General features: G+C 41.7%; 1 protein-coding gene across 6 annotated transcripts in view; it reads left to right on the top strand.

The window, feature by feature from the left end:
* Nucleotides 1-16650, top strand: part of TMEM156 (transmembrane protein 156) — a 42772-nt gene extending 26122 nt beyond the window's left edge. For 3 of the 6 annotated variants that reach the window (XM_086406137.1, XM_086406139.1, XM_086406141.1), the window contains 2 exons: nt 13671-13776; nt 16075-16650. In XM_086406137.1, coding sequence (XP_086262263.1) covers nt 13671-13776; nt 16075-16087 — 119 coding nt within the window. In that variant the 3' untranslated portion in view covers nt 16088-16650. The remainder of the gene's footprint in view (nt 1-13670; nt 13777-16074) is intronic. The other 3 variants (XM_086406138.1, XM_086406140.1, XM_086406142.1) reach the window with 1 other exon arrangement.
* Nucleotides 16651-26030: the final 9380 nt, after the last annotated feature.

Raw genomic sequence — 26030 nt, forward strand, 5'->3', positions numbered from 1 at the left:
TCAAATGGCGAAAGTAATGTTTATTTGTGGCATAGCCTCTGCTCGCCCTTCTTACCCGGTGCCTGTGCCTGCCATTCATGGGCCAGGCATGTTCTAACCCAGTGCTCCTGGGCTTTGGGTTGACTTAGGAATTCTGGTACTTTCTCATTTTAAGTCATAATTCTGAACCCTGTAGCCTTGTCTGAGAAAAAGTCAGTAGTTCCCCTGTCAACCTGTATAATCAGGGGAAGCACAAATTTAAAGTACTAGCTAACCACAAGACTCACCTCACAGGTTCTATTTATGAGCCTGTGATTTTCATGCACCAGAGAACTCTGCCTCAGCCATCCTTTCCCTTTAATGGTTCTCATTAAAAATCCTCTGACTTTATTACCAGGCATATAATATTAATGTTTAGAGTGGGCCAAGGGGTGATGGCCTTTTTTTTAAAACCAAGAGGTCTTTGGAAGCTTAGCATCTTAAAGGGAGGAAGAAGCAGATGCTTTCTTGTTATAAATATTCCTTTAACCTTAAATGCAGTTTCCCCCCTTCCATGATAAGTTGCTCTTTCTGAGAGAGAAATGGGAAGGAAATAATGTCTCCCCCGAGTGCTGTTTCTAAGGCCTCTCTTTGTAATGATGGATGATCAGCAACAGTGAGAATCTAGGGGAAAAAATGTGCCAGCATGATCCTCTGGAGAAGCAGTAACATGAGTGAAAAAGAAAAAAAAATGTAGTTCAAAGAGAGCAGTGACTATAGTCACATTCAGCAGAGCAGCTTGCTGTCAGCCCTGCCTGTACGTTCCAGAAGGTCTCTTCAGTTGCTCATGTATTACAAAGTAAGTATTGTGACACACATACACACAGAGATATAGATAGCTCACACCCTCAAGAAGAGAGAAATAGCACCCTTGCACTGCACAGGGCCTGGCACGTGCCGGGGGCAGAGTGAACACAGGTGAAATAAATAAGCCTCATCGCTACAGAAAGAGAAGTCGCACAGAATCAATTCTCAAGCTTCTGTGTGTCTCTAATATTTTCTCTCTTGCTTGGGGGAAGTGTGATGCCTTCTGTTGTCTGCCTTGGCATTCATCTATTTTACATTTTATTCACTTGACTATATTCTTTTCACACAGGTGATGACTCTGTCTTATTCATCTTTGGATTCTTGTCCCTAGCATAGTATCTGGCATGTAGTTCATGCACAATAAAAGCTTATTAAATTGCACAAACCCTAAGGGGAAATGAGTGTAGAGTAAAAGGAGCAGTTGAATGAGAAATGAACCTTGGGGGTGGGGAAAGGTGAAAACAAATGGAGAGACGGAATGATCAAGGGAACATAATTTCATTTCATTAAAGAACGTAAAATGCACTTTGTAGAACTGCTAAGGATATCAAAGGATAAAAAACATTTTGAAGAAATTTTGAGAACCATGCAAAAGTAACTTGGAGATTCATCCATAAAAATAGTGCTTAATGAGTTGACTCCCTTGGGAGATGAAGACCAGGGTAGTGTATTTGAATCATTGGGTGCAGACAATAGAAACCAACTTGGCTGATTTGGCAGAAAGGAAATTTATGGGAAGAGCAGTAGAGAACCCATGGAAGCAACAAGAACGTTAGGTAATCTAAGCTTGTGCAGGAGTTGAGGGGACAGGCAGCCAAAACACGACTGTTGTTACCCCATAGGAATGGTCTGTTGAGAATGCCTCTGCTGATGTCCACACCAGATGCTCCCTCTGGGTTGCCAGAGCTCCCCTTTGACCACTCAGCCACTTTGCATCACTGTCCAGGATTACAAGCTCCACAGAGGGGTATCTGGTTGACTGAATGAAGGCACAGATTGGTACTCTGGGTACCAGGAAGCAGGGCGGGGGGATGTCTGCCCCTCTAATTTCCTGCATACTTGAGAGTGCCCCTGAGATGGCCATATACTGGACAGCCAACAAATAAATATCTACGTGCACGACAGCAGGTTCCTAGGAGTTGAGCCTCCTCCACTGTGTGGGTCAGCCAGGGGAGTTCTGTCATCTCTTTCCAGACTATGTCTATCAAAAGTGGTGAGATCTTTAAAACTTGAAATTCTTCACTTTCAAATATTCAACCAAAATATATTGAACACTTTGAGCCAGAAACAGTGCTAAGCATTGCCGACACAGTGGTCGTACCACAGTGCAGTCTCTGCCTTCACAGAGCTGAGGCCACCATTCAGGAGATTCAACCCCTGGTTCCTTAGGAGAAGGGAAGCTAATTAAACTATACAAACTCAGTAACCCCCTTGATGTGCACAGTACTTTCACACACATCATTTTATATCATTTCATAAGAACCTCACTTTTTCTTTCCTGATGAGAAAAATGGAAGCTAAAAGAGTTTAAAGTAACTGACCCACTGCCAGATCCTAGCAGGGTCAGGGTTCAAACTTGGTTCTAACCAGTGGTTGCACTTTTCAGCACATCACTTAATGACAATGATGAACGGGGAAGTTTACTGCTGGTTCAGATCAAAACTCTTCTTACTCTTTAGATGTAAAAGAGCTGGAAACCGAGATGAAACATTTTCTCTATAATTTAGCAGGAGTGTGTGTGAGACAGTGTGAGTCATCCTAAAAGTAACATTTCAGCACTGACAGTTAATGTGGGTGGGTTCTGAAGAACCACAAAGCAAAGAAAATGGAATTTCATCACGAATGAGAATTGCTAAATGCCAAAAGGAGGCGGATGACCTTGTAATATATATTACTCCCCAATAAAACTGATGGCAGTGTAAAATTATAATTTGCAACATGTTTAAGGCCAGTATAAAGATTAAGCAGGTTTCAATTTTATGCAGAAGATAAATTACTGGTACCAGATGTCCAGCAACCAAGCAAGATAACATGAAAATTTAATTTTTACTTGCTTAACTATAATATTTATGACTCTTAAAATACAGATTTAGGTTCATAAAACAGTAAAGGTTATAGCCATCTGCTTGGTTACAGAACAGATCAAGAAGCAGAGGGTGACTCTACATGTAGAAGGAAATTCGTAAGAGTGAAGAATCCATAGGCTAAATAAGATAATTTATTCATTCACTGAGTGACTCTATGTGACAGCCATTTGTGCCAGGTCTGAAAAAACAGGGTAAAACATTTTGCAGATAAACATCTTCATCTGTGCAAAAACTTCCCCTGCCTGACCCATCCTACCCCCAGTCGCCACCTCCCTTGCAAACCTTCCCCTTTCCCACCCTGCCTTTGTCTGATTAACTCCAACCCTGCCTTTCATTAATCTTGTTAATCTTGGCTTAACTAACCCTTTCTCAGGAAAGTGTCTCAGATTTGGTGGACAAAGTAAACTACACCCTCATAACATTGTGGCATAAATTTGTGGCAATTATCACTGTTGTTCTTTTATGTTTCCATTATTACTTACTGTCTCTCCTGTGAGCCAGTTAGCACCTTGTGATCAGGACACTATCTGATAATACTCATTGCTGCATCCCCAGCTCATAGTACAGTGTATAGAAGAGTTCATAATGGGTACCCAATAAATATTTGTGAAATAAATACAACCCTGTGTTGTCTATGTTGAAAGAATGGCTGCTGTCATCTTACAAAGACCTTTTCCTCCCAAACTATAACTTTTGATAATGCTTACCCTAAATAACAAAAGGAGAATGGTTAAACACTTCATCAGTTTCATTCCTTGGAGTACTAAGGATACCTGCAGTGTCAATGAATTAGACACTGAGTCAATGGCTTGGAATATTAGCACCTATCTGTTCAAGAAGCTTTTCCCCCTCTTTAATTGCTAATTCTAGATAATTCTGCAGTCATTTCCCACCCCCCCCCCCATCCACATTTGATTCTCTCACCAGCCAGATTTGGAACAGCTGAGTAGTTTTAGGATCACTGTTAATAAAAACAGATGGAGCTTTGAACATAGTAGGGAGTTGGCACCTTGAATAATGGAAATGTATTTTAAGGCACCATAATTGGTTCTATTAGCACTAAAAGGCTACTAGCTATCTTGGGCTTGCACAAAAGTGCCCATGTTTTCATGTGATGGAAAGGTCAGAATGATGCATAGCAATATTGAAATTCTATATTCCTACGACAATTAGATCTTCATGACCCAGATAACCATGATGGTATGATCACTCACCTAGAGCCAGACATCCTGGAATGCGAAGTTAAGTGGGCCTTAGGAAGCATCACTATGAGCAAAGCTAGTGGAGGTGATGGAATTCTAGTTGAGCTATTTCAAATCCTAAAAGATGATGCTGTGAAAGTGAGGCACTCAATATGCCAGCAAATTTGGAAAACTCAACAGTGGCCACAAGACTGGAAAAGCTCAGTTTTCATTCCAATCCCAAAGAAAGGCAATGCCAAAGAATGTTCAAACTACCACACAATTGCACTCATCTCACATGCTAGTAAAGTAATGCTCAAAATTCTCCAAGCCAGGCTTCAACAGTATGCAAACCATGAACTTCCAGATGTTCAAGCTGGATTTAGGAAAGGCAGAGGAACCAGAGATCAAATTGCCAACATCTGTTGGATCATCGAAAAAGCAAGAGAGTGCCAGACAAACATGTTACTTCTGCTTTATTGACTATGCCAAAGCCTTTGCCTGTGTGGATCACAACAAACTGTGGAAAATTCTTCAAGAGCTGGGAATACCAGACCACCTGACCTGCCTCCTGAGAAATCTGTGTGCAGACCAAGAAGCAACAGTTAGAACTGGACATGGAACAACAGACTGGTTCCAAATCAGGAAAGGAGTAAGTTAAGGCTGTATATTGACACCCTGCTTATTTAACTTACATGCAGAGTACATAATGCAAAATGCTGGGTTGGATGAAGTACAAGCTGGAATCAGGATTGCTGGGAGAAATATCAATAACCTCAGATATGCAGATGATACCATCTTTATGGCAGAAAGCAATGAAGAACTAAAAAGCCTCTTGATGAAAGTGAAAGAGGAGAGTGAAAAGGCTGGCTTAAAACTAAACATTCAGAAAACTAACATCATGGCATCTCATCCCATCACTTCATAGAAAACAGATAGGGAAACAATGAAAACAGTGAGAGACTTTATCTTTTGGGGGGCTCCAAAATCACTGTAGATGGTGACTGCACCCATGAAATTAAAAGATGGTTGCTCCTTGGAAGAAAAGCTATGACCAACCTAGACAGCATATTAAAAAGCAGAGATGTTACTTTGACAACAAAGGTCCATCTAGTCAAAGCTATGGTTGTTCCAGTAGTCATGTATAGATGTGAGAGTAAGACTATAAAGAAAGCTGAGTGCCGAAGAATTGATACTTTTGAACTGTGGTGTTGGAGAAGACTCTTGAGAGTCCCTTGGACTGCAAGGAGATCCAACCAGTCCATCCTAAAGGAAATCAGTCCTAAATATTCATTGGAAGGACTGAAGCTGAAGCTGAAACTCTAGTACTTTGGCCACCTGATGCGAAGAACTAAAAGACCCTGATGCTGGGAAAGATTGAGGGCAGGAGGAGAAGGGGATAATAGAGGATGAATGGTTGGATGGCATCACCAACACGAGGGACATGAGTTTGAATAAGTTCTGGGAGTTGGTGGCGGACAGGGAAGTCTGGCATGCTGCAGTCTGTGGGGTCACAAAGAGTTTGACATGACTGAGCAACTGAACTGAACTGATAGCAATTAGAAAAAATAATTAAGACTGAAAGGTTTTTTTGAAGCCAGCTTAGAGAACTGAATAAGAATCACTGAACCATCTGAGAATGTCCACATCTGTCTTGCCCAAAGTAATCTGTGAGGATTAACTTGAATTCATCCATTTTTAGAGAGGCTCTTATGAGGAAACTGAGTACTCTGTGGGTAACAGGTTAGACATTTATTGCCATTATCTCCACAAAGTTGTGGCTGAATCTCTCAAAGTGTTGAGGAGAGAAGGAAGCACAGAGGTCGTCATTTTGGAGGTTAGCTAACCACAGCCTGTGCCTGCTGAGCGCATACACAGGTCCCACTAAATTTTGAGCAGTGTCCTCCGGTGAGCTTTAAAAGACGCTGGTAAAAATACTTTGTGTTGCACTTAGCAGTCCTTTCTATTTTTTCAGAGTACATCAAAGTGTACCTTTATTGCCTCATTTTACCTTTATTTTCCTTAAGGCAGCTACACTAGCTTTGCCAAAGTCACAAGGAAATGATCTCGATAGTTCCGTTTCAGTACCTGGTCCGCTTTGAAGGAACATGGCAGGCGAGGCCCAAGCCCAGTTGGGCCGCTGCCCACAAGGCCACACAGGTTCACAGAGGTAACTTACCTGGTCTAGTGCCTTCTTTCAGGCCTCTTGGCTCAGCCTCCTGCAATGGCAGCAGGATCTATGATTGTGTAACCCAGCTCACACCAACAGTTGATAAAACCAGAAGACCAGACTATTAATTCCCAAAGAGAAAACTCAGCTGAGAGAAATATGGACCAAAACGCTTCTGATGGCACACACCTGTGTCCTCTCTTCTTGGAACCACGTGGGAAGTCAAATCCCAGCCAAGGCTTGTTTGCCAGGTCTTCAAGTGGATTCTTTTGCCAACATAGTTTAAGAGGCCTTATTCCCTGTTTTAGAGGAAGCCTAATTGGCTCATTTCACACAGCACTTTTAACATTTAACAGGTTTTAGCCTAGAGGTAATTTCTGAAGATCTTCACGACCTAGATAATCACGATGGTATGATCACTCACCTAGAGCCAGACATCCTGGAATGTGAAGTCAAGTGGGCCTTAGAAAGCATCACTACGAACAAAGCTAGTGGAGGTGATGGAATTCCAGATGAGCTATTTCAAATCCTGAAAGATGATGCTGTGGAAGTGCTGCACTCAATATGCCAGCAAATTTGGAAAACTCAGCAGTGGGGCCACAGGACTGGAAAAGGTCGGTTTTCATTCCAATCCCAAAGAGGGCAATGCCAAAGAATGCTCAAACTACTGCACAATTGCGCTCATCTCATACACTAGGAAAGTAATGCTCAAAATTCTCCAAGCCAGGCTTCAGCAATACGTGAACCGTGAATTTCAGATGTTCAAGCTGGTTTTAGAAAAGGCAGAGGAACCAGAGATCAAATTGCCAACATCCGCTGGATCATGGAAAAAGCAAGAGAGTTCCAGAAAAACATCTATTTCTGCTTTTTTGACTATGCCAAAGCCTTTGATTGTGTGGATCACAATAAACTGTGGAGAATTCTGAAGGAGATTGGGAATACGAGACCACCTGACCTGCCTTTTGAGAAACCTATATGCAGGTCAGGAAGCAACAGTTAGAACTGGACATGGAACAACAGACTGGTTCCAAATAGGAAAAGGAGTATGTCAAGACTGTATATTGTCACCCTGCTTATTTAACTTATATGCAAAGTACATCATGAGAAACTCTGGGCTGGATGAAGCACAAGCTGGAATCAAGATTGCTGGGAGAAATATTAATAACCTCAGATATGCAGATGACACCACCCTTATGGCAGAAAGTGAAGAGGAACTAAAAAGCCTCTTGATGAAAGTGAAAGAGGAGAGTGAAAAAGCTGGCTTAAAGCTCAACATTCAGAAAACGAAGATCATGGCATCTGGTCCCATCACTTCATGGGAAATAGATGGGGAAATAGTGGAAACAGTGTCAAACTTTATTTTTTGGGAGTCCAAAATCACTGCAGATGGTGATTGCAGCCATGAAATTAAAAGACGCTTACTCCTTGGAAGAAAAGTTATGACCAACCTAGATAGCATATTGAAAAGCAGAGACATTACTTTGCCAACAAAGGTCTGTCTAGTCAAGGCTATGGTTTTTCCTGTGGTCATGTATGGATGTGAGAGTTGGACTGTGAAGAAAGCTGAGCGCTGAAGAATTGATGCTTTTGAACTGTGGTGTTGGAGAAGACTCTTGAGAGTCCTTTGGACTGCAAGGAGATCCAACCAGTCTATTCTAAAGGAGATCAGCCCTGGGTGTTCTTTGGAAGGAATGATGCTGAAGCTGAAACTCCAGTACTTTGGGCATGAAGAGTTGACTCATTGGAAAAGACTCTGATGCTGGGAGGGATTGGAGGCAGGAGGAAAAGGGGATGACAGAGGATGAGATGGCTGGATGGCATCACTGACTCGATAGATGTGAGTTTGAGTGAACTCCGGGAGATGGTGCTGGACAGGGAGGCCTGACGTGCTGGGATTCATGGAGTCGCAAAGAGTCGGACACAACTGAGCGACTGAACTGAACTGACTGAATTTCTGAAGATACCTTTGCATGTTTGTGCTCTGATTATGGGTTGATTTTATAGATTAACTCTCACAGGGCGCTCTTGTTTTCCTTATCTCCAAATTCCTGGGTGGCACCTCAGAGGTTTTGTTCAGCTTAAACCCACAGCCTTTTTTTTTTTTTAAAGAAACACACGCACAGATAAGTTAAATAACATTCTTTCAGTCATTCAACACGTATTTATTGAGTACCTGTTATGTGTCATGCTCCAAGATGGAGTTCTGGGGAGTAAACTGAGCAAAAAATACAAACTTTGTACCCTGGAGGCAGACAGATAAGGAATTACAACAAAACTGGATACATTCTCCTTTGGGGAAGTAGAGGTCATAGAGGGTCATAGGACACCTAAATTTGTTTTGTTCTTGTTTTTTCTTTTGGCTTTCCAATTCAGTAAAATTTAGCTGAACAAGTGCTTTTACAGAAGAGAAGATAAAAAATTTGATGTGGCGGATTCCCTTAGTAGCCAAGAGAGCCTGACTAGGATGGGGACGTTTTAGATGTTTCTTCAGTGTGGAGATGTACCCTGTCTTTCACATGAAGATCACCAGGAACAAAGTGAAGGAAACACCTCATAAATTTCTGTTACTCAGTGGGAATCAAGAATTACTTTGGAAGGACAAGCTGAGGTTAGAGACTAAATATCACAGAAATGAAGCATTTTGAAAAGTGATAAAAATTTTTAAAAAGAAGAAGAAACATCATTAGAGATCACCCTGGCCATTGTCATGGGTGGAGTGATAGGGGCTTTATTTGAGAACATAAAGCATGTGGTTTTATTTTTAATCAAAATTTCTACTGTTGGAAATCCATTTTGTTCACTAGATTCAGTCAGGTCAAAACTCAGACCAGGGTTCTTTCTAAATTTTTAGGCTCCGCTGAGGCTCTTGTAAAAAGTCAAAGAAATGTTTGGTTCAGAGATTTGACAAATTCATGAAAAGACCTTTATGAAGTTTTAAAATATTTCAGACTGCTTCTGCTGCATTAAGTAGTGTTGCTGAGTGAATACGATTTGAAAGAAGCTATTTCTCAGTGTAAAACTAGAAAAAATATCACCTGTTTTAGCTATTCTGAAGAAGGTATTAAAATGACAGATATCCTACCTTTTTACCTTTTAATCAATTTTTCTGAAGTTTTCCTATTAGCATAAAAGTTACATGACTTTGGATACTAGGAGAAAAAGAAGATAATGTACCACTAGAGAGTTACTTTGAACTAGCTGTCATTTTGACAAATAATGACTTTCTGAATTATGGTTATACCACACTATAAAACATCAGGAAACCGAATAAATAAGCAAATGATGAGCAGTTTGACTTTCAAACCAAAAGGACTCTGATAATTTTCTTCGATAATTATTTGGTTCCATGAATAGGCTCTTTTGAGATTTTAACCTTTAAAAATTATTCTCTCTAAATCTCAAATTTTGGAAGGTTATAAGATATTTTACCAGTGGGGAAGGAGTGCGGAGGAATAGATTAGGCATTTGGGATTAACATATACACGCTCAGTTGCTCAGTCGTGTCCGACTCTTTGTGACCCCATGAACTGCAGCACGCCAGGCCTCCCCTGTCCATCACCAACTCCCGGAGTCCACCCAAACCCATGTCCATCGAGTCGGTGATGCCATCCAGCCATCTCATCCTCTGTCGACCCCTTCTCCTCCTGCCCTCAATCTTTCCCAGCATCAGGGTCTTTTCCAATGGGTCAGCTCTTCGCATCAGGTGGCCAAAGTATTGGAGTTTCAGCTTCAACATCACTGCTATATTTAAAATAGACAACCAACAAGGACCTACTGTATAGCACAGGGAACTCTGCTTAATAGTCTGCAATAACCTAAATGGCAAAAGAGTTTGAAAAAAAGAGTAGAAACAGCTATATGTATAACAGAATCATTTTGCCATATACTTTAACATTGTTAATCAATTATACTCCAATATAAAATAAAAATTAAAAAAAGATGCTTTGTCAAAGATGTCAAACAATTATTCACATGGAAGTTCATTCTGAAGCTTTAATGTGCATCAGAATCAACCATCAAAGGCCCCCTGGGCCATTAAGAAGGGAGATGGCAATTCAGTAGGTCTGGGGCAGGGTTCTCGAGCCTGCACTTTAAATTACCACCGCTGGGGATTTTCAGGCCAAGGCTCTGTTGATCACTTTATTTGTTTTCTATTGCTGTGTAACAGATTATCACAAACTTAGTGGCTTAAGACCACATACCTTCATTATCTCACAGTTTCCGTGGGTCAGAAATTTGGGTACTGTTCTGCTGCATTCCAGGAACTCATAAGCTTGAAGTCAAGATGCGAGCTGGCCTGTGTTGTCATCTGAAGGGTTTCCTTCCAAGTTGGTTCATGTTGTTGGCAGAATTCATTTCTTTGAGGATGTAAACTGAAGGCCCTGGCTTCTTAACTGGTTCTCACCACCAGACACCACCCCTAGGTCCTGGAGGCCACCTGCAGAGCCCTGCTATAGGACCCTTTTCATACACAGTTCGCAACATGGCAGCTTGCTTCTTTGAGCCCAGTGAGGGATCCTCCCTGATGGCAGGGAAGGCCATGTCTCTCTTTTAAAGGCTTTCAAATCAGACCCACCCAGGATAGATTCTCTCAAAATCAACTGATTTGCGATGTTAATTAACCTGCAAAGCTCTTCATCTTTGTGTAACCTAGTCACAGGAATGAGATCCTATTACAGTCCTGCCCATGCTCAAGGGAGGAGAATTAAAGGGGGGCATGTACACCAGGAGTGGGAATCTTGGGGGCTGTTGTAGAATTCTTCCTACCACAACCACCCTTGAGAGTACAGGTTTAAAAAGACAAAAACCACAGACCCCTGGGGATTTTCAGTGTGAGAGAAGTAAGGCTGATACATCTAGTCCCCTGAGTGCAGTTGGCCCTTACCAACAAAAGAGCCAATGAAACATAAGAAAATTCAGGACTTTAGTGGATGATGAAAATGGCTTACCATATTAGTAGGAAAACAAAAAATTACTGAATGAATGATGCTGGGACAACTGAATAATCACTTAGGAAAAAAAAATTTACTTAATCCAGAGCTCACATTAACACTTCAGTAAATTTCAAACAGGTTAATGATTTTAATGGTAACATGAAACCACAAAATAGAAGAAACAATGGTAGAATTCATTTATAATGAACTGCAAAACTAATCATGACACAAAACTCAGCGAAATCACTAATAAATTTGACCATGTGTAAAAGAATGTACAGAGAAGGCAATAGCAACCCATTTCAGTACTCTTGCCTGAGAACTCCCATGGACAGAGGAGCCTGGTAGGCTGCAGTCCATGGGATCGCTAAGAGTCGGACACGACTGAGTGACTTCACTTTCACTTTTCACTTTCATGCATTGGAGAAGGAAATGGCAACCCACTCCAGTGTTTTGGCCTGGAGAATCCCAGGGACGGAGGAGCCTGGTAGGCTGCCGTCTATGGAGTCGCACAGAGTCGGACACAACTGAAGTGACTTAGCAGCGGCAGCAGCAGCAAAAGAATGCACACAGCAAAAACAACTGGGAAAAGATTTTTGCAGCTCATCAGAGATGAGCAACATTTCCTAGTGTATAAGGAGCTTCTAATAATTCATGAAGAAAAGACCATAACCCAGTAGGCAAATGGGTAAAGGATAAGAATGGACTGTTTGTAGAAAATGAAATACAAATAGTTCTTAAACATATGAAAAATTGTTTGGTCTCACTCAGACCAAATTCTGTCAAAAATTTTTTTGTTTGATGTTTACTATGGCTATTTGGGTATAGGAGACATAGCAGTGAACCAAATGAAATAAATATTTCTACTCTCCTGGAGCTTACATTCAGGTGGAAAAGCTAATTAAAGTTACCCTGAGATACCACTTCACTTTCATCTATCAGATTGACAAAAATCCGGAAGTAGACATCATACTCTATGGCAAAGGGCAAGAGGTACTCATATTTCACTAAGGTAAACTGAGAGGTGAAATTGGTACAACTTCTATGATAGGTAATTTGGCAATAACTATGTAATAACGATCAAAATTATGAATGTACAAACACTTTGAGCCAGTAACTCCATTTCTAGGAATTTATCGTATAGATGTACTCATATAGCAGAGAAATGGCTTATATACAATGTTTACTGCTAGTGCATTTGCAAGATCAAAAGATTAGACACCATCTAAACAAGAGGCTATTTAAAGACATGGTGATACATCCATACTGTGGAATATCAGGAAGTTGTAAAAAAGAATAAGGAAATACTTATGTGCAAAGATCCACAAGATGTATCATTCATGATATAGATATATACAGTATTTCGCCAGTTGTGGGAAGGACAAAAACATTTTAGTAACATAAATGTACAAATGTATCATCTATCTACCTATCTATCCAGAAGGGAAGGAAATATGTGATATCGTGCGAAGTGATTGTCTGAGAGATGGGTTAATAGGCAATATTCACTCAGTATCCGTTTATAGCTTAAAATCTTTAAATCATGTAAATGTGTTCCTTATTTAGAAAATTAAATCCCCCAAATAAGTTTCTGTTATCAAATTTTTTTTTTCTAATTAAAGGAATTACATTTTGAGAGAAAATTTGACAGTATCTTCCAGTCAGTCACATCAGTGTTTAATCGCCCTCTTGGACAAAAAGTATCATATTCCTGATTACCCTTATCTTCCTATTTGATTTCTCATCTTAAGAAACAACTACCCAAATTTCTCTTTAAATTATAGGTCACCTCATTTCCATCCATGTTCAGGGCTTTGTATAAAAAGCAGAGACATCTGTGAAGCAAAAAAATCACATGTATTATGTAGAACTCAAGTTTCAATATAAAAACTAGAAAAGCAAGACTCAGGACCCCAGTGGAATGAGAGCAACACCACTGAACCATGAACAGAAAATTTTGTCTCCTACTTGAAGTCAGTTGAAGATAATATCAGAAGAATTTTATAAAGTCACAGAGTCATAGCAGAGCAGGCTAGACTTTATCATTATCTGTAAGTTTGCTTTTTGGTAAAATTGTCCCTGAAATCAAGGATGTCATTAATATTCTTCTTAGGGACATATTTAAACAATATACGATAGAGGGAAATGTTTGTACTTTCTAAACCAAAATTTTTTCTTGCTACTTGATGTTGTACTTTAAGTTTTTTTCTTTACTTTGCTCCTCCTTCACTATACTTCAGATCTTGTGCCCAGAAGGCGGTGGGAGAGGAGGAATGAAAGGGAAGATACAAAGTTGAGAGAAATGGGTGAAAAGTGTCAGAGCTGCAGACAGGAAATTGAGTGAGTGGTAGAAACTGCCAAAATCCTATTTAGACCCAGGGCATAGTTCTCTTACTACAGTAGAATATACTGTGTCTGCTTTTGCATTGCTGTTGACTAAATAAAGACTAGAACAGCTCTCTTTATTAAATAGCAGAGACCACAAAGAGGCTGCCGATGACTCCAGTCAAGGACGTGCTTCCTCCAATACCAGAACTAGAAGTTACTTCTGCGGTGCCTCAGCAAGATCAACATACACGGTGAGTGATGCTTCAGTTTTATCCATGATTTGGCTATTTATAATAAACTCGAATAGATCCAAGGAGGTATAGTTAACTTCAAATTGCATTCCTGTCTGGATGTAGCAGATAGAGGGCTTCCCAGGTGGCGCCAGTGGTAAAGAAGCCTCCTGCCAATGCAGGAGACATAAGAGACACGGGTTCAATTGCTGGGAAGATCCCCTGGAGGAGGAAATGGCAACCCACTCCAGTATTTTCACCTGAAGAATCCCATGGACAGAGGAGTCTGGCAGGCTACAGTCCGTAGGGTCACTGAGTCTGACATGACTGAAGTGACTTACCATGCATGTAGCACATAGGAGATAGAATGTGATGAACTTTCAAAATTGGTTCATATGAATTAGATAGCATGAAATAAAATCACTATTTCCTCCAAGGTCTAGTAAGGACCAGTAAACTAATCTCTTAGTCTGTTGAACAACATGTGCCCTGAGATGTCAGCTCATCTCTTGGCACTGTTCCCTGGGACTGAGTCAGAAGTCCAGCAGGCTTCACTGTTTCACTCAGAACATGAGAAAAGAGAGAATGTAAATTTGTAAAGTAGAACTACTCATTGACCCTCAACTACTGAAATAAAAATTTCCCTAAAGTTTGTATTTTATTAACCTGGATGAATGCACATTGATTTCCATGCATTTGAATACAAAACTGTGATCAGAAGTGTCCTAGAAATCTTTTTCTTTCATTCAACAAATATTTATTAAGTAGCTATTTTGTGAAAGGCACTATTGATAACCATTGTAAGAGGTATAAAAATTGGAACAAAATGGGAAACTAGCATTTCTTAGTATTCTTTTATGGTGCTTAGTGTTTATAATACCTGGGTCCTGGCAGGAAATGGATGATATACTCATATTGAATAATTTGGGGAGAGTTTCATAAAGGGCCTTTTAAGTCAGCATGTGGGAAAACCAGAACAGGACAGTGTGGCAGCCTAGGACTCGTGACAGTGGGGCACTGCTACTGTCCCTAAGACCAAAGAGACAAAGAACTCAGAGGGACAGGGAGAGAGGGACACACGTACACACGCAGAAAGAATACGTGCGCAGGACTGCCTGATAGGAGCGGTGGCTTTTGGTCATGGACACGACAGCCTGTGGTTGCCCTGAGGAGAGAGAATTAATAGCCCGATTTGACTGTTCTTTCTTCTCAATGTCGAGTACTCTCCACTGGCCAAACCCAACCAGAGCCGGGGGACTCTGGAGCTAGATTGAGACAGTTCATATGGGCTGGTCTCCCAAGCACCAAGCAAGGTGGACAGAAGGGGAGAGCAGATCGGGAGAGTCAACCAAGGGGATCCTGCATAGGTGGCTCAGTGCACCAAACTGGAAACTAAGTGCCAAGGATCCCTCTGTCTTCAGGACTAGAGAGAGTCAGGTCTGCCTGCTTGGGTCTTAGGGCAAAATTCCTAGGGAGACGATAGTGTCATAATGTTTTAATGAAATGTTACTGGCTGTTATGCTTGATATTTCTCATTGAGGTCCTCATTCTGGGATATTCAGCCTTGCATATGAAGGAAGACTCTCCTTTGTTCACTCACCAAATACTTTTAGAGTACCTACTGTGTGCCAAAAATTCTGCTGCTGCTGCTAAGTCACTTCAGTCATGTCCAACTCTGTGACCCCAAAGACGGCAGCCCACAAGGCTCCTCCATCCCTGGGATTCTCCAGGCAAGAACACTGGAGTGGGTTGCCATTTCCTTCTCCAAAATTCTGCTACTCATTGGCAAAATAACAGCAGTCAGTGGAAGAATTAGATGAGGGAATCCCTAATTCCAATAGAGTGTCAAGTAACATGATAGAGGCCCTCATAGGAACTTGGGGAGCACAATGGGGAGACCCTTTCACATGTTGCCTAGTATTTAACTGATGTCCATTGAGTATTTGTCAAGTGAATTGATAAATTCCAACTTCTGTGTTTCTCTAGTAGTGCATAAACACTTGCATTTTTATTTTATAGAAGTGGAAAATAAGCCCCAAAAATATAGTGGCAGAGGCTGGAAGAGACCCTAGGTTTCCTGGCTCCTAGGCTGAGAAGTTTATTACCACTAACCACACTGTCTTCTTGGGGCCATAAAGGAGGCTCCGTGGTATAACAAAGGATTGGAAAGAGCCTTTAATCAGTGACTTTAGGAAGTTTTCTTGTGTTCTTATAAGACATAGTTTTAATAAATGGTTTTAAATTTTTTTCCATTAATTATTTTCAGGTCAACAGTATTTTTGTGTGAATAATATTTGCCTTTGTTTCTTAAATCTTCAGACTATCCTTATGAACTCCTCTGGGCAATTTGGACTGAAGCCTTCTGAAGAGTACTCATAACTCTATTCTGGGAATGAGTTAACTGGTAAATATTTGGTACAGCTGAGGCTGCACTATAGGAACCAGTAGAAATGCTGACTGGTTGATGGGAACTAACTCAACAGCACTCATTTTACCCAGGAGATCAAAGGAAAGAGAGTTTTTTCAGAAAGGAACTATGAGTCATGAGAAACAAGCTGATGAAACCCATGGAAAGAGAACACTTACTTCCTTTGTTTATCTACCATTATACAGCTTACAGTAGCCCCCAAATTTGATTTTGAGATACCAAAAACAAGGTTGAGGATGAAAATGCTTTCTCTCATCATCCCACATTGCAGATCCTGATTTAATGTGTTTTCTTAAACAGATGGATTTTTCCTATTTTACAAATTGCTTAAGAGGATCTGGGTTGGTTGTTTATACATTTGCTTGCATCTGTAAATCTTGCCTCTTTTCAGCACTGAGATGTTTAAAAAGTTCAAAGATACCAAAATAAAATGAATTTAAGTGAAATATATGAATATTTAAATCTAATAACAACATGTTTCCTTTGTTTCTTTTGGTAGTCATCTTTTTATAGCTGTCACTGATGTCAAGAGTTATTATAAATATTAATTACACTAAAATTAGATATAAACAAAAGGACAGTTCTTAACTTTGAAAAATAGGAAAATATCTTCCAAAGGATTAAAATGGCCTTACTACTTAGAGCAATCTACAGATTTAATGTGATCCCTATCAAATTTCTCATGACATTTTTCACAGAACTAGAACAAATAATCCTTAAATTTACATGGAACCATAAAAGACCCAGAATTGCCAAAGCAACCCTCAGGGGGAAAAACAAAGCAAAACCAGAAAAAAAGCAGGAGGCATAACCCTCCCAGACTTCAGACAACACTATAAAGGAACTGTGATCAAAACAGTGTGGTACCAGTACTGGCACCAAAGCAGACATATGGATCAATGGAGCAGAATAGAGAGCCCGGAAGTAAACTCACGCAGCTACGGTCAATTAATCTTCAATGAAGGAAGCAAGAATACACAATGGGAAAAAGACAGTCTCTTCAGCAAGTGATGCTGGGAAAATTGGACAGCTGCATGAAAATCAATGAAGTTAGAACACACCCTCACACCATACACAAAAATAACCTCAAAATGGCTTAAAGACTTAAACATAATATATGACACCATAAAGTTCCTAGAGGAGAACATGGGCAAAACATTCTCTGACATAAATTGTACCAATGTTTTCTTAGGTTGATCTTCTAAAGCAATAGAAATAAAAGCAAAAATAAATAAATGGGACCTAATCAAACTTACAAGCTTTTGCACGGCAAAGGAAGCCATAAACAAAATGAAAAGACAACCAATGGAATAGGAGAAAATATTAATTTTTGAAAATTATGTGACCAACAAGGGCTTAATTTCCAAAATATACAACAGCTCATACAACTCAACAATAAAAAAACAAACAACCCAATCGAAAAATGAGCAGAAGGTAGACTTTCTCCAAAGAAGGCATTCAGTTCAGTTCAGTTGCTCAGTCATGTCCAACTCTTTGCAACCCCATGAATCGCAGCATGCCAAGCCTCCCTGTCCATCACCAACTCCCGGAGTTCACTCAGACTCACGTCCATCAAGTCAGTGATACTATCCAGCCATCTCATCCTCTGTCGTCCCCTTCTCCTCCTGCCCCCAATTCCTCCCAGCATCAGTCTTTTCCAATGAGTCAACTCTTCACATGAGGTGGCCAAAGTACTGGAGTTTCAGCTTTAGCATCATTCCTTCCAAAGAAATCCCAGGGCTGATCTCCTTTAGAATGGACTGGTTGGATCCCCTTGCAGTTCAAGGGACTCTCAAGAGTCTTCTCCAACACCACACTTCAAAAGCGTCAATTCTTCGGCGGCACACGAAAAGATGCTCAACATTTCTAATTATTAGAGAAATGTAAATCAAAACTACAATGAGGTATCTCCCCACACTAGTCAGAATGGCCATAATTAAAAAGTCTACAAACCATAAAGGCTGGAGAGGGTGTAGAGAAAAAGGAATCCTCCTACAGTGTTGGTAAGAATGTAAATTGGTGCAGCCATTGTGGAAAACAATATGGAGAGTCCTCAAATAACTAAAAATAGAACCACCCATATGATCCAGAAATCCCACTCCTGGGCATATACCCAGACAAAACTACAATTCAAAATGATACATGCACCCCCAATGTTCATAGCAGCTCTACTCACAATTGCCAAGACATGGAAACAATCAAAATGTCCATCAACAGACAAATGGATAAAGAAGATGTGCTGTATATATACAATAGAATTCTACTCAGCCATAAGAAAGAATGAAATATTGCCATTTGCAGCAACATGGATGGGCCTGGAGATTATCATACTAAGTGAAGTCAGAGAAAGACAAATACCATATATCATCCTTACTTTGGAACCGTGGTGCTGAAGACTCTTGAGAGTCCCTTGGTTAGCAAGGAAATCAAGCCAGTCAATCCTAAAGGAAATCAACTCTGAATATTCCTTGGAAGGACTGATACTGAAGCTGAAGCTCCAAAATTTTGGCCATTTGATGCAAAGAGCCGACTCATTGGGAAAGACCCTGATGCTGGGAAAGATTGAAAGCAAGAGGAAAAGGGGACAACAGAGGATGAGAAGGTTGGATGGCACCATCAACTCAATGTACACGAGTTTGAGCAAACTCCAGGAGATGGTGAACGACAGGGAAGCCTGACATGCTGCTGTCCATGAGTTGGAAACAACTTAGCAACTGAATAATAGCAATAATATGTGGAATCTAAAATATGACACAAGTGAATTTATCTGCAAAACAAAAAGAGACAGAGAGAACAGACTTGTGACAAGTCTTGTGACAAAGGGGAGGGAGTAGGGAGGGATGGGCTGGGAGTTTGGAGTTAGTTCAGTTCAGTCGCTCAGTCGTGTCCAACTCTTTGTGACCCCATGAATCGCAGCATGCCAGGCCTCCCTGTCCATCACCAACTCCTGGAGTTTACCCAAACTCATGTCCATCGAGTCAGTGATGCCATCCAGCCATCTCATTGTCTGTCATCCCCTTCTCCTCCTGCCCCCAATCTCTCCCTGCATCAGTCTTTTCCAATGAGTCAACTCTTCGCATGAGGTGGCCAAAGTATTGGAGTTTCAGCTTCAGCATCAGTCCTTCCAATGAACACTCAGGACTGATCTCCTTTAGGATGGACTGGTTGGTTGGAGTTAGTAGGTGCAAACTATTACATATAGAATGGATAAGCAATAAGGTCCTACTGGGTAGTTCAGTCGACTACACTCAGTATCGTGAGATAAACCATAATGGAAAGGAAATAAAAAAGAATGTAGGAAAGAAACATATCTTCAGAGAGTTAAGGTGGAACTTAATCTCCTAATGTCAATATGTGGCTAAAATTGCTTATCTGAGTAGATTTTCAGAGTTTAACTGTAGAGTCTGATTAAGCAATCTAACAGGAATGAATGTTTCAGCACATAAAGGTGTTTTTTTTTTTTGTACTCTATATTTTGTTGTTGTTGTTAGCTCACAAACTGAGGTTCTAATTGAAAAATTTAGAGATTGAGGATTTGGCAAATGGAATTCTACTAATCATACTTTTTCTTGCTTGTATTTCCCTGATTAATAGGTGAGTCAGGCTCAGATCTGGAATACTTCAGCAGGAATTTAGGGGTGTCACACTCTCTGAGGTATGGACATTATATGATTTCTGAGAAGCCAAATTATTGTTTCCTTGCATATCACCTACTATATTCTGACAAATGACTTGGAAATCAATGGGAACTTGGCATACAAAAAGCATAAATCAAGCTTCGAATTGTGTTACATTGTGGCAGCTTTTAAAAGCTGATTTCACTTATTTATTAAAATAATAGACTTTAACTGAAACTGTGAAGCACTGAAAGATGTAGATGGCCTGCTGTCTGCCCACAGGCTATGATGTGAAGGAGACAGGAGATGCATGTCACTAATTATAATACTAGGTGCCATGGTCAGATGTGTCATTAATAGGCTGCATGCTTCCTGCTGAGAATTCACAGGCCGATAGAATCATTGCCAGTTGAGGGTGATCTGGTAGGCTTCTCCGGAAGCCCACTTCTGAGCAGGGTCTGAAAGATGAGTTTTCCTAATCCCTCAGTAAATCTATGCTTGCTCAGCCCTCATGCCCTTTTCATATCTGTCATTTACAATTATTTTCATGATTATTAACAAAGGTCTGTCTCCCTGCCTAGACTGGTTCTGTTCATCATACTATCCCTGGCAGCTGATAGAACGCTCGGCTCACAAGTAGGTGCTTAATAAATATTTGTTGGATGAAGAACTATTTCTTGAGCTTTCTTATACACCAGGCACATGCTATGTATACTCATTTCCTCCTCACAATAGCTCTCAAGGTGTCATTACCTCCAGGAAGCTAACCAGTTAGCGTGTCATCTCTGGACTAATATCTAGCTCCAGTTGAGGTCTGGTGGGCTGCAAAGCTGGGGCTGCCCCCAGGACTCACACTGCAGGGTGAAGATGGGATGAAGGGCGCAAGACACTTGGGGGTGCCTGAGAAAACGGCTCCCGCCCAGAGCTCCAGTGTCCTCTCTCCTGGGAGTAAGAGGAGCCTGGGTAAACCTGACCTTGAAGGAGTCTTCTGATGGAATGTCCCTGGGCTTGTTGGTCCTGCCTGTCTCTCCTTCAGCCAGCCAGTTCTGCTCCGCTCCCTGCGCACTTGGCTCCAAAAAAAATGAACCCGTGTTCCTGGGTGTCTGGTGTGACTCCAGGCTTCCAATCTACACCACTGAGCCTGACTTTTAGCACACCCCACTTTTCCACTGGTTCCACTTCTGACCTTGACCCATCTCATACCCCCTCCGTATGACTTATAGCTTCATCCTCTGTGTGTCTGTGGTTCTCACAGCAGGCGACCCTTGCCAGCTGTGCCCCACACTTATCTCCTTGATCTCTGTGTCCTGCTGAGTAGCGGGGACCCCAGCTCTCCATCCAGAGGAATTCAGGTGTCAACTGGAGCGGGCAGGGAACAATGGCACCAGAGGGAAGGCTGACTACATTGCTGAGATACTGAGCAGACATGGTGGGATTAGCATGGAAGGAAGAGGGATGGCCAGAGGAGAGGGTGTCAGGGGAGAATTGGTGGCACTTGGCAATGATTTGATGCAGGTGTGGCCTGAGGGTGCGGCAGGGGAAGCGGGGAGAGAAGAGAGGTAGAGGGCACCCCTCCGGATCTCTGTGTGGAAAACAGTATTGCCCAAACTTACAGCTGCCGCCTTTGATTTCCAGAATTTTCATTTTCCATAAGATTCCCTTCAAGCTTTACTTCAATCCTAGTTTCAAGTTCTGCTTCTCCACACACCCTGCATACTTAGTCATCCTGGATGGAGCAGTCATTCTTCAGACCACCTTGTTCCTCCAGCTTCCTTTCTGACTGTTCCCTTTCCTTCCATCTGCAGAAATCCTCTCCACCCCTCAAACGCAGATGGGCTACCATGTCCATGGAGCAGCCCCTGCTGATGCCAGTTGGAATAACGTCTCTTTTCTGTGCTTCCCTAGGGCTTAGTCCTCTTATCAAAGTCCTTCTCACATCCTGCCTCACACCACAACCATTGTACTCATGTCTGTTTCTCCACCAGACTGGGAGGAGACCAGGAATTACATCTTTTCCAGCTTCCGAGTCCCCAGTGACAGGTACTCACTTCTCCCTACCTGCTCCTCCTTTGCAATACTCATCAATGGAGTTTGACAGATATTGGTTGTAAATTTGGCACAATGTTAACCTCGAAGGCATGTGGAAGGGAGTGGGGCTGGGGATCTACATGCCAGGGACATCTAACACATTGCCGTGTTCTCTTGTATACTTGGTAGTGGATATATGGGAGTCATTGTGTTGTGATTCTATGTAACTTACACATATTTTAAAATACACTTTTGTTCCTACTTGAAATTTAATAAAATCAAATTTTAAAAGAGATAAATATTGTATAAATTGCATCATCCTTTCTCCTTCTGTCAGAAGATAGCTCTTTCTCCCAATTATATTTCTTTTCTTTCATATAAAACATGCTAGAATAAAGACTCAGACTCATTTTTCTGACAGTTGATTCTTGTGATTTGATTTTGTTTACTTCCTTCTCTATTTTTATTTCACTTCTCTTTTCTATTTCTTTCTTTTTGTAAAAAAAAAAAATTAATTATTTGGCTGTTCAGTTCAGTCACTCAGTCATGTCCAACTCTTTGTGACCCCATGGACTGCAGCACACCAGGTCTCCCTGTCCATCACCAACTCCCAGAGTCTACACAAACTCGTGTCCATCGAGTTGGTGATGCCATCCCACCATCTCATCCTCTGTCCTCACCTTCTTCTCCTGCCTTCAATCTTTCCCAGCATCAGGGTCTTTACCAGTGAGTCAGTTCTTCGCAAAAGGGTGGCCAAAGTATTGGGAGTTTCAGCTTCGGCATCAGTCCTTCCAATGAATATTCAGGACTGATCTCCTTTAGAATGGACTGATTGGATCTCCTTGCAGTTCAAAGGACTCTCAAGAGTCTTCTCCAACACCACAGTTCAAAATCATCAGTTCTTTGGTGCTCAGCTTTCTTTCTAGTCCAACTCTCACATCCATACATGACCACTGGAAAAACCATACCTTTGACTGGAAGGACCTTTGTGGCAAAGTAATGTCTCTGCTTTTTAATATGCTGTCTAGGTTGGTCATAACTTTTCTTCCAAGGAGCAAGCGTCTTTTAATTTCATGGCTGCAGTCACCATCTGCAGTGATCTTGGAGCCCCAAAAAATAAAGTCTGTCACTGTTTCTATTGTTTCCCCATTTATTTGCCATGAAGTGAGGGACCAGATGCCATGATCTTCGTTTTCTGAATGTTGAGCTTTAAGCCAACTTTTTCACTCTCCTCTTTCAGTTTCATCAAGAGGCACTTTAGTTCCTCTTCACTTTCTGCCATAACGGTGGTGTCATCTGCATATCTGAGGTTATTGATATTTCTCCCGGCACTCTTGATTCTAGCTTGTGTTTCATCAAGCCCAGCGTTTCTCATGATGTACTCTGCACATAAGTTAAATAAGCAGGGTGACAATATACAGCCTTGACATAATCCTTTCCCGGTTTGGAACCAGTGTATTGTTCCATGTCCAGTTCTAACTGTTGCTTCTTGGCCTGCATACACATTTCTCAGGAGGCAGGTATGGTGGTCTGGTATTCCCATTTCTTAAAGAATTTTCCACAGTTTGTTGTGATCCACATAGTTAAAGGCTTTGGCATAGTCAATAAAGCAGAAGTAGATGTTTTTCTGAAACTTTCTTGCTTTTTCTACGATCCAATGGATGTTGGCAATTTGATCTCTGGTTCCTCTGCCTTTTCTAAATCCAGCTTGGAGAATTTTGAGCACTACTTTGCTAATGTGTGCTGCTGCTGCTGCTGCTAAGTCACTTTAGTCACGTCCGACTCTGTGCGACCCCATGGACGGCAGCCCACCATCCTGGGATTCTCCAGGCAAGATCACTGGAGTGGGCTGCCATTTCCTTCTCCAATGCATGAAAGTGAAAAGTGAAAGTGAAGTCGCTCAGTCACGTCCGACTCTTAGCGACCCCATGGACTGCAGCCTACCAGGCTCCTCCATCTATGGGATTTTCCAGGCAAGAGTACTGGAGTGGGTTGCCATTGCTTTCTCCCGCTAGTGTGTGAGATGAGTGCAATTGTGCAGTAGTTTGAACATTCTTTGGCACTGCCTTTCATTGGGATTGGAATGAAAACTGATCTTTTCCAGTCCTGTGGACACTGCTGTACTGGGTCTTAATTGCAACTTGCGGGATCTTTAGTTGCAGTGTGTGGACTCTCAATTGTGGCACACAAACTCTTAGTCGAAGCATGTGGGATCTAGTTCCCTAACCAAGGATCAAACCAGGGCCCCCTGCACTGGGAGTGCAGAGTCTTAGCCACTGGACCGCCAGGAAGTCCCTACATCTTTCTTAACCATTTCCAACTATTGGTGCTATTCTGATGGGTGGCAATCTTAGGATAATGGGTGAAAGGAAGTTCTTACATTTGAAAAATCTAAATAGGTATGTTATTGATTAATGGAGAGGCATGACAACAAATGGATGCATTTTAAAATCCTCTATGAACTAGGAATCATTACCTTAGTAAAGATAGAGTGGACTAGAAGCTTCTTTAATTTGAAGGACAAGATGAAGTGTTCATGAAAGGGCGTGGGGCAAAAACAGTCCATTTTGGCAAAAATAATACTTCACAAAGTCTTCTGGATGAGTTATTCCCTCCCCAACCCCGAGAGTTAAGGCTGTTACCAGAGGGAAATATGGAGATAAATTTATTGCTTATTGAAAGAATATAATATTTAGGTTATCATTTGAGATACTTTCATCTGCAGATAATAGCAGGCCCAAGTTGAAGTGACATAAATTATAAGAAGACGCATTATCTTACCCTACAGAATTCTGAGTAGGGTGTTTCCCAAGCTGGTGAACTCAAGAACTCCCCTCACTGAGCACCTGGTCCTTTCCTCCTTTTCCTCTCTGCTGCCTTCTACTTGTTGGCATTGTCTTCAGGCTTCCCCTCTCATGGTTTCAAGGACAGTTTGTACTAAATGGTGGCCCCACAGCACATTCTTCTACCACTCTGTTCTTTTTAAAAGTGAAAAGCTGTTATAGGAAGCCCCCTTCTGGAAAGACTTCTCCTCATGTCAGAGCATCTAGAGTTGGGTCACAAGTGTGCGTGCTAAGTCATAGTTTTTCCAGGCCAGGTGGCAATTGGGTCACAGACCTACCCTTAAACCCAACGATGACAGCACAGGGGGATTGAGACCATTATGACTGGTTTGAAAGTGAAAGTGAAAGTCGATCAGTCGTGTCTTGACTCTTTGCGACCCCATGGGCTATACAGTCCATGGAATTCTCCAGGCCAGAATACTGGAGTGGGTAGCCTTTCCCTTCTCCAGGGGATCTTCCCAACCCAGGGATCGAACCCAGGTCTCCTGCATTGCAGGCAGATTCTTTACTGCTGAGCCACCGGGGAAGCCCAAAAATACTGGAGTGAGTAGCTGTTCCTTTCTCCAGAGCATCTTCCTGACCCAGGAATCGAACCAGGGTCACCTGCATTGCAGGCAGATTCTTTACCAGCTGAGTACCAGGGTTAGAAGGACTCAGATTGGCCTGGTTCCTTAAGCAGGGAGAGAAATTGACTGTCAGAATGAAAACAGGTCTCTGTAAACATGGAAGAAGAGGAAACAACTGATGAGTGCCTCCTAGAATGCTCCTCATCCTAAGGAGATGTGCAGAGAGAAACTGATTGAAAACAAAACACAGGCTTCCCCCTCGGGACAGCCTTTTGAGGCACACTAAGGCTCATGCATTGGAGAAGGAAATGGCAACCCACTCCAGTGTTCTTGCCTGGAGAATCCCAGGGACGAGGGAGCCTGATGGGCTGCCGTCTATGGGGTCGCACAGAGTTGGACACGACTGAAGTGACTTAGCAGCAGCAAGGCTCTTCATCAGCGTGTGTCCTCGTCCAGCATTTCATGATGGGTGTCCACAGGGTTGTCATAGGGCCATCATTTCCTCTAAAGATATGTCTATTTTCAGATGGACTGTGAAAATAGCCCAACTATTTCTACATAGAAAGGTGATTATCAGTGTGTGATAGTACAAAGATAGGCACAGTGTTTGTAGTGAAGAGCTGAATGGTTGTCATTATCTTTCTTTTGTGATCTTAAGCCACTTTCCTCTTAGGAATTATGTCTTGTCCATTGAACGATGTCTTGGCAAGGCTGTATGTAAATCGAGGTTTCTTGCCCATCAGCCAAGGGGTGACATGTGACCTGAACTAGATGAATCTGACCCACTTTCTCA

Source organism: Bos grunniens, chromosome 6 (assembly GCF_055505025.1).
Source record: "Bos grunniens cultivar Pamir isolate PY7600 chromosome 6, Bosgru_T2T1.0, whole genome shotgun sequence".
Lineage (NCBI taxonomy): Eukaryota > Metazoa > Chordata > Mammalia > Artiodactyla > Bovidae > Bos > Bos grunniens.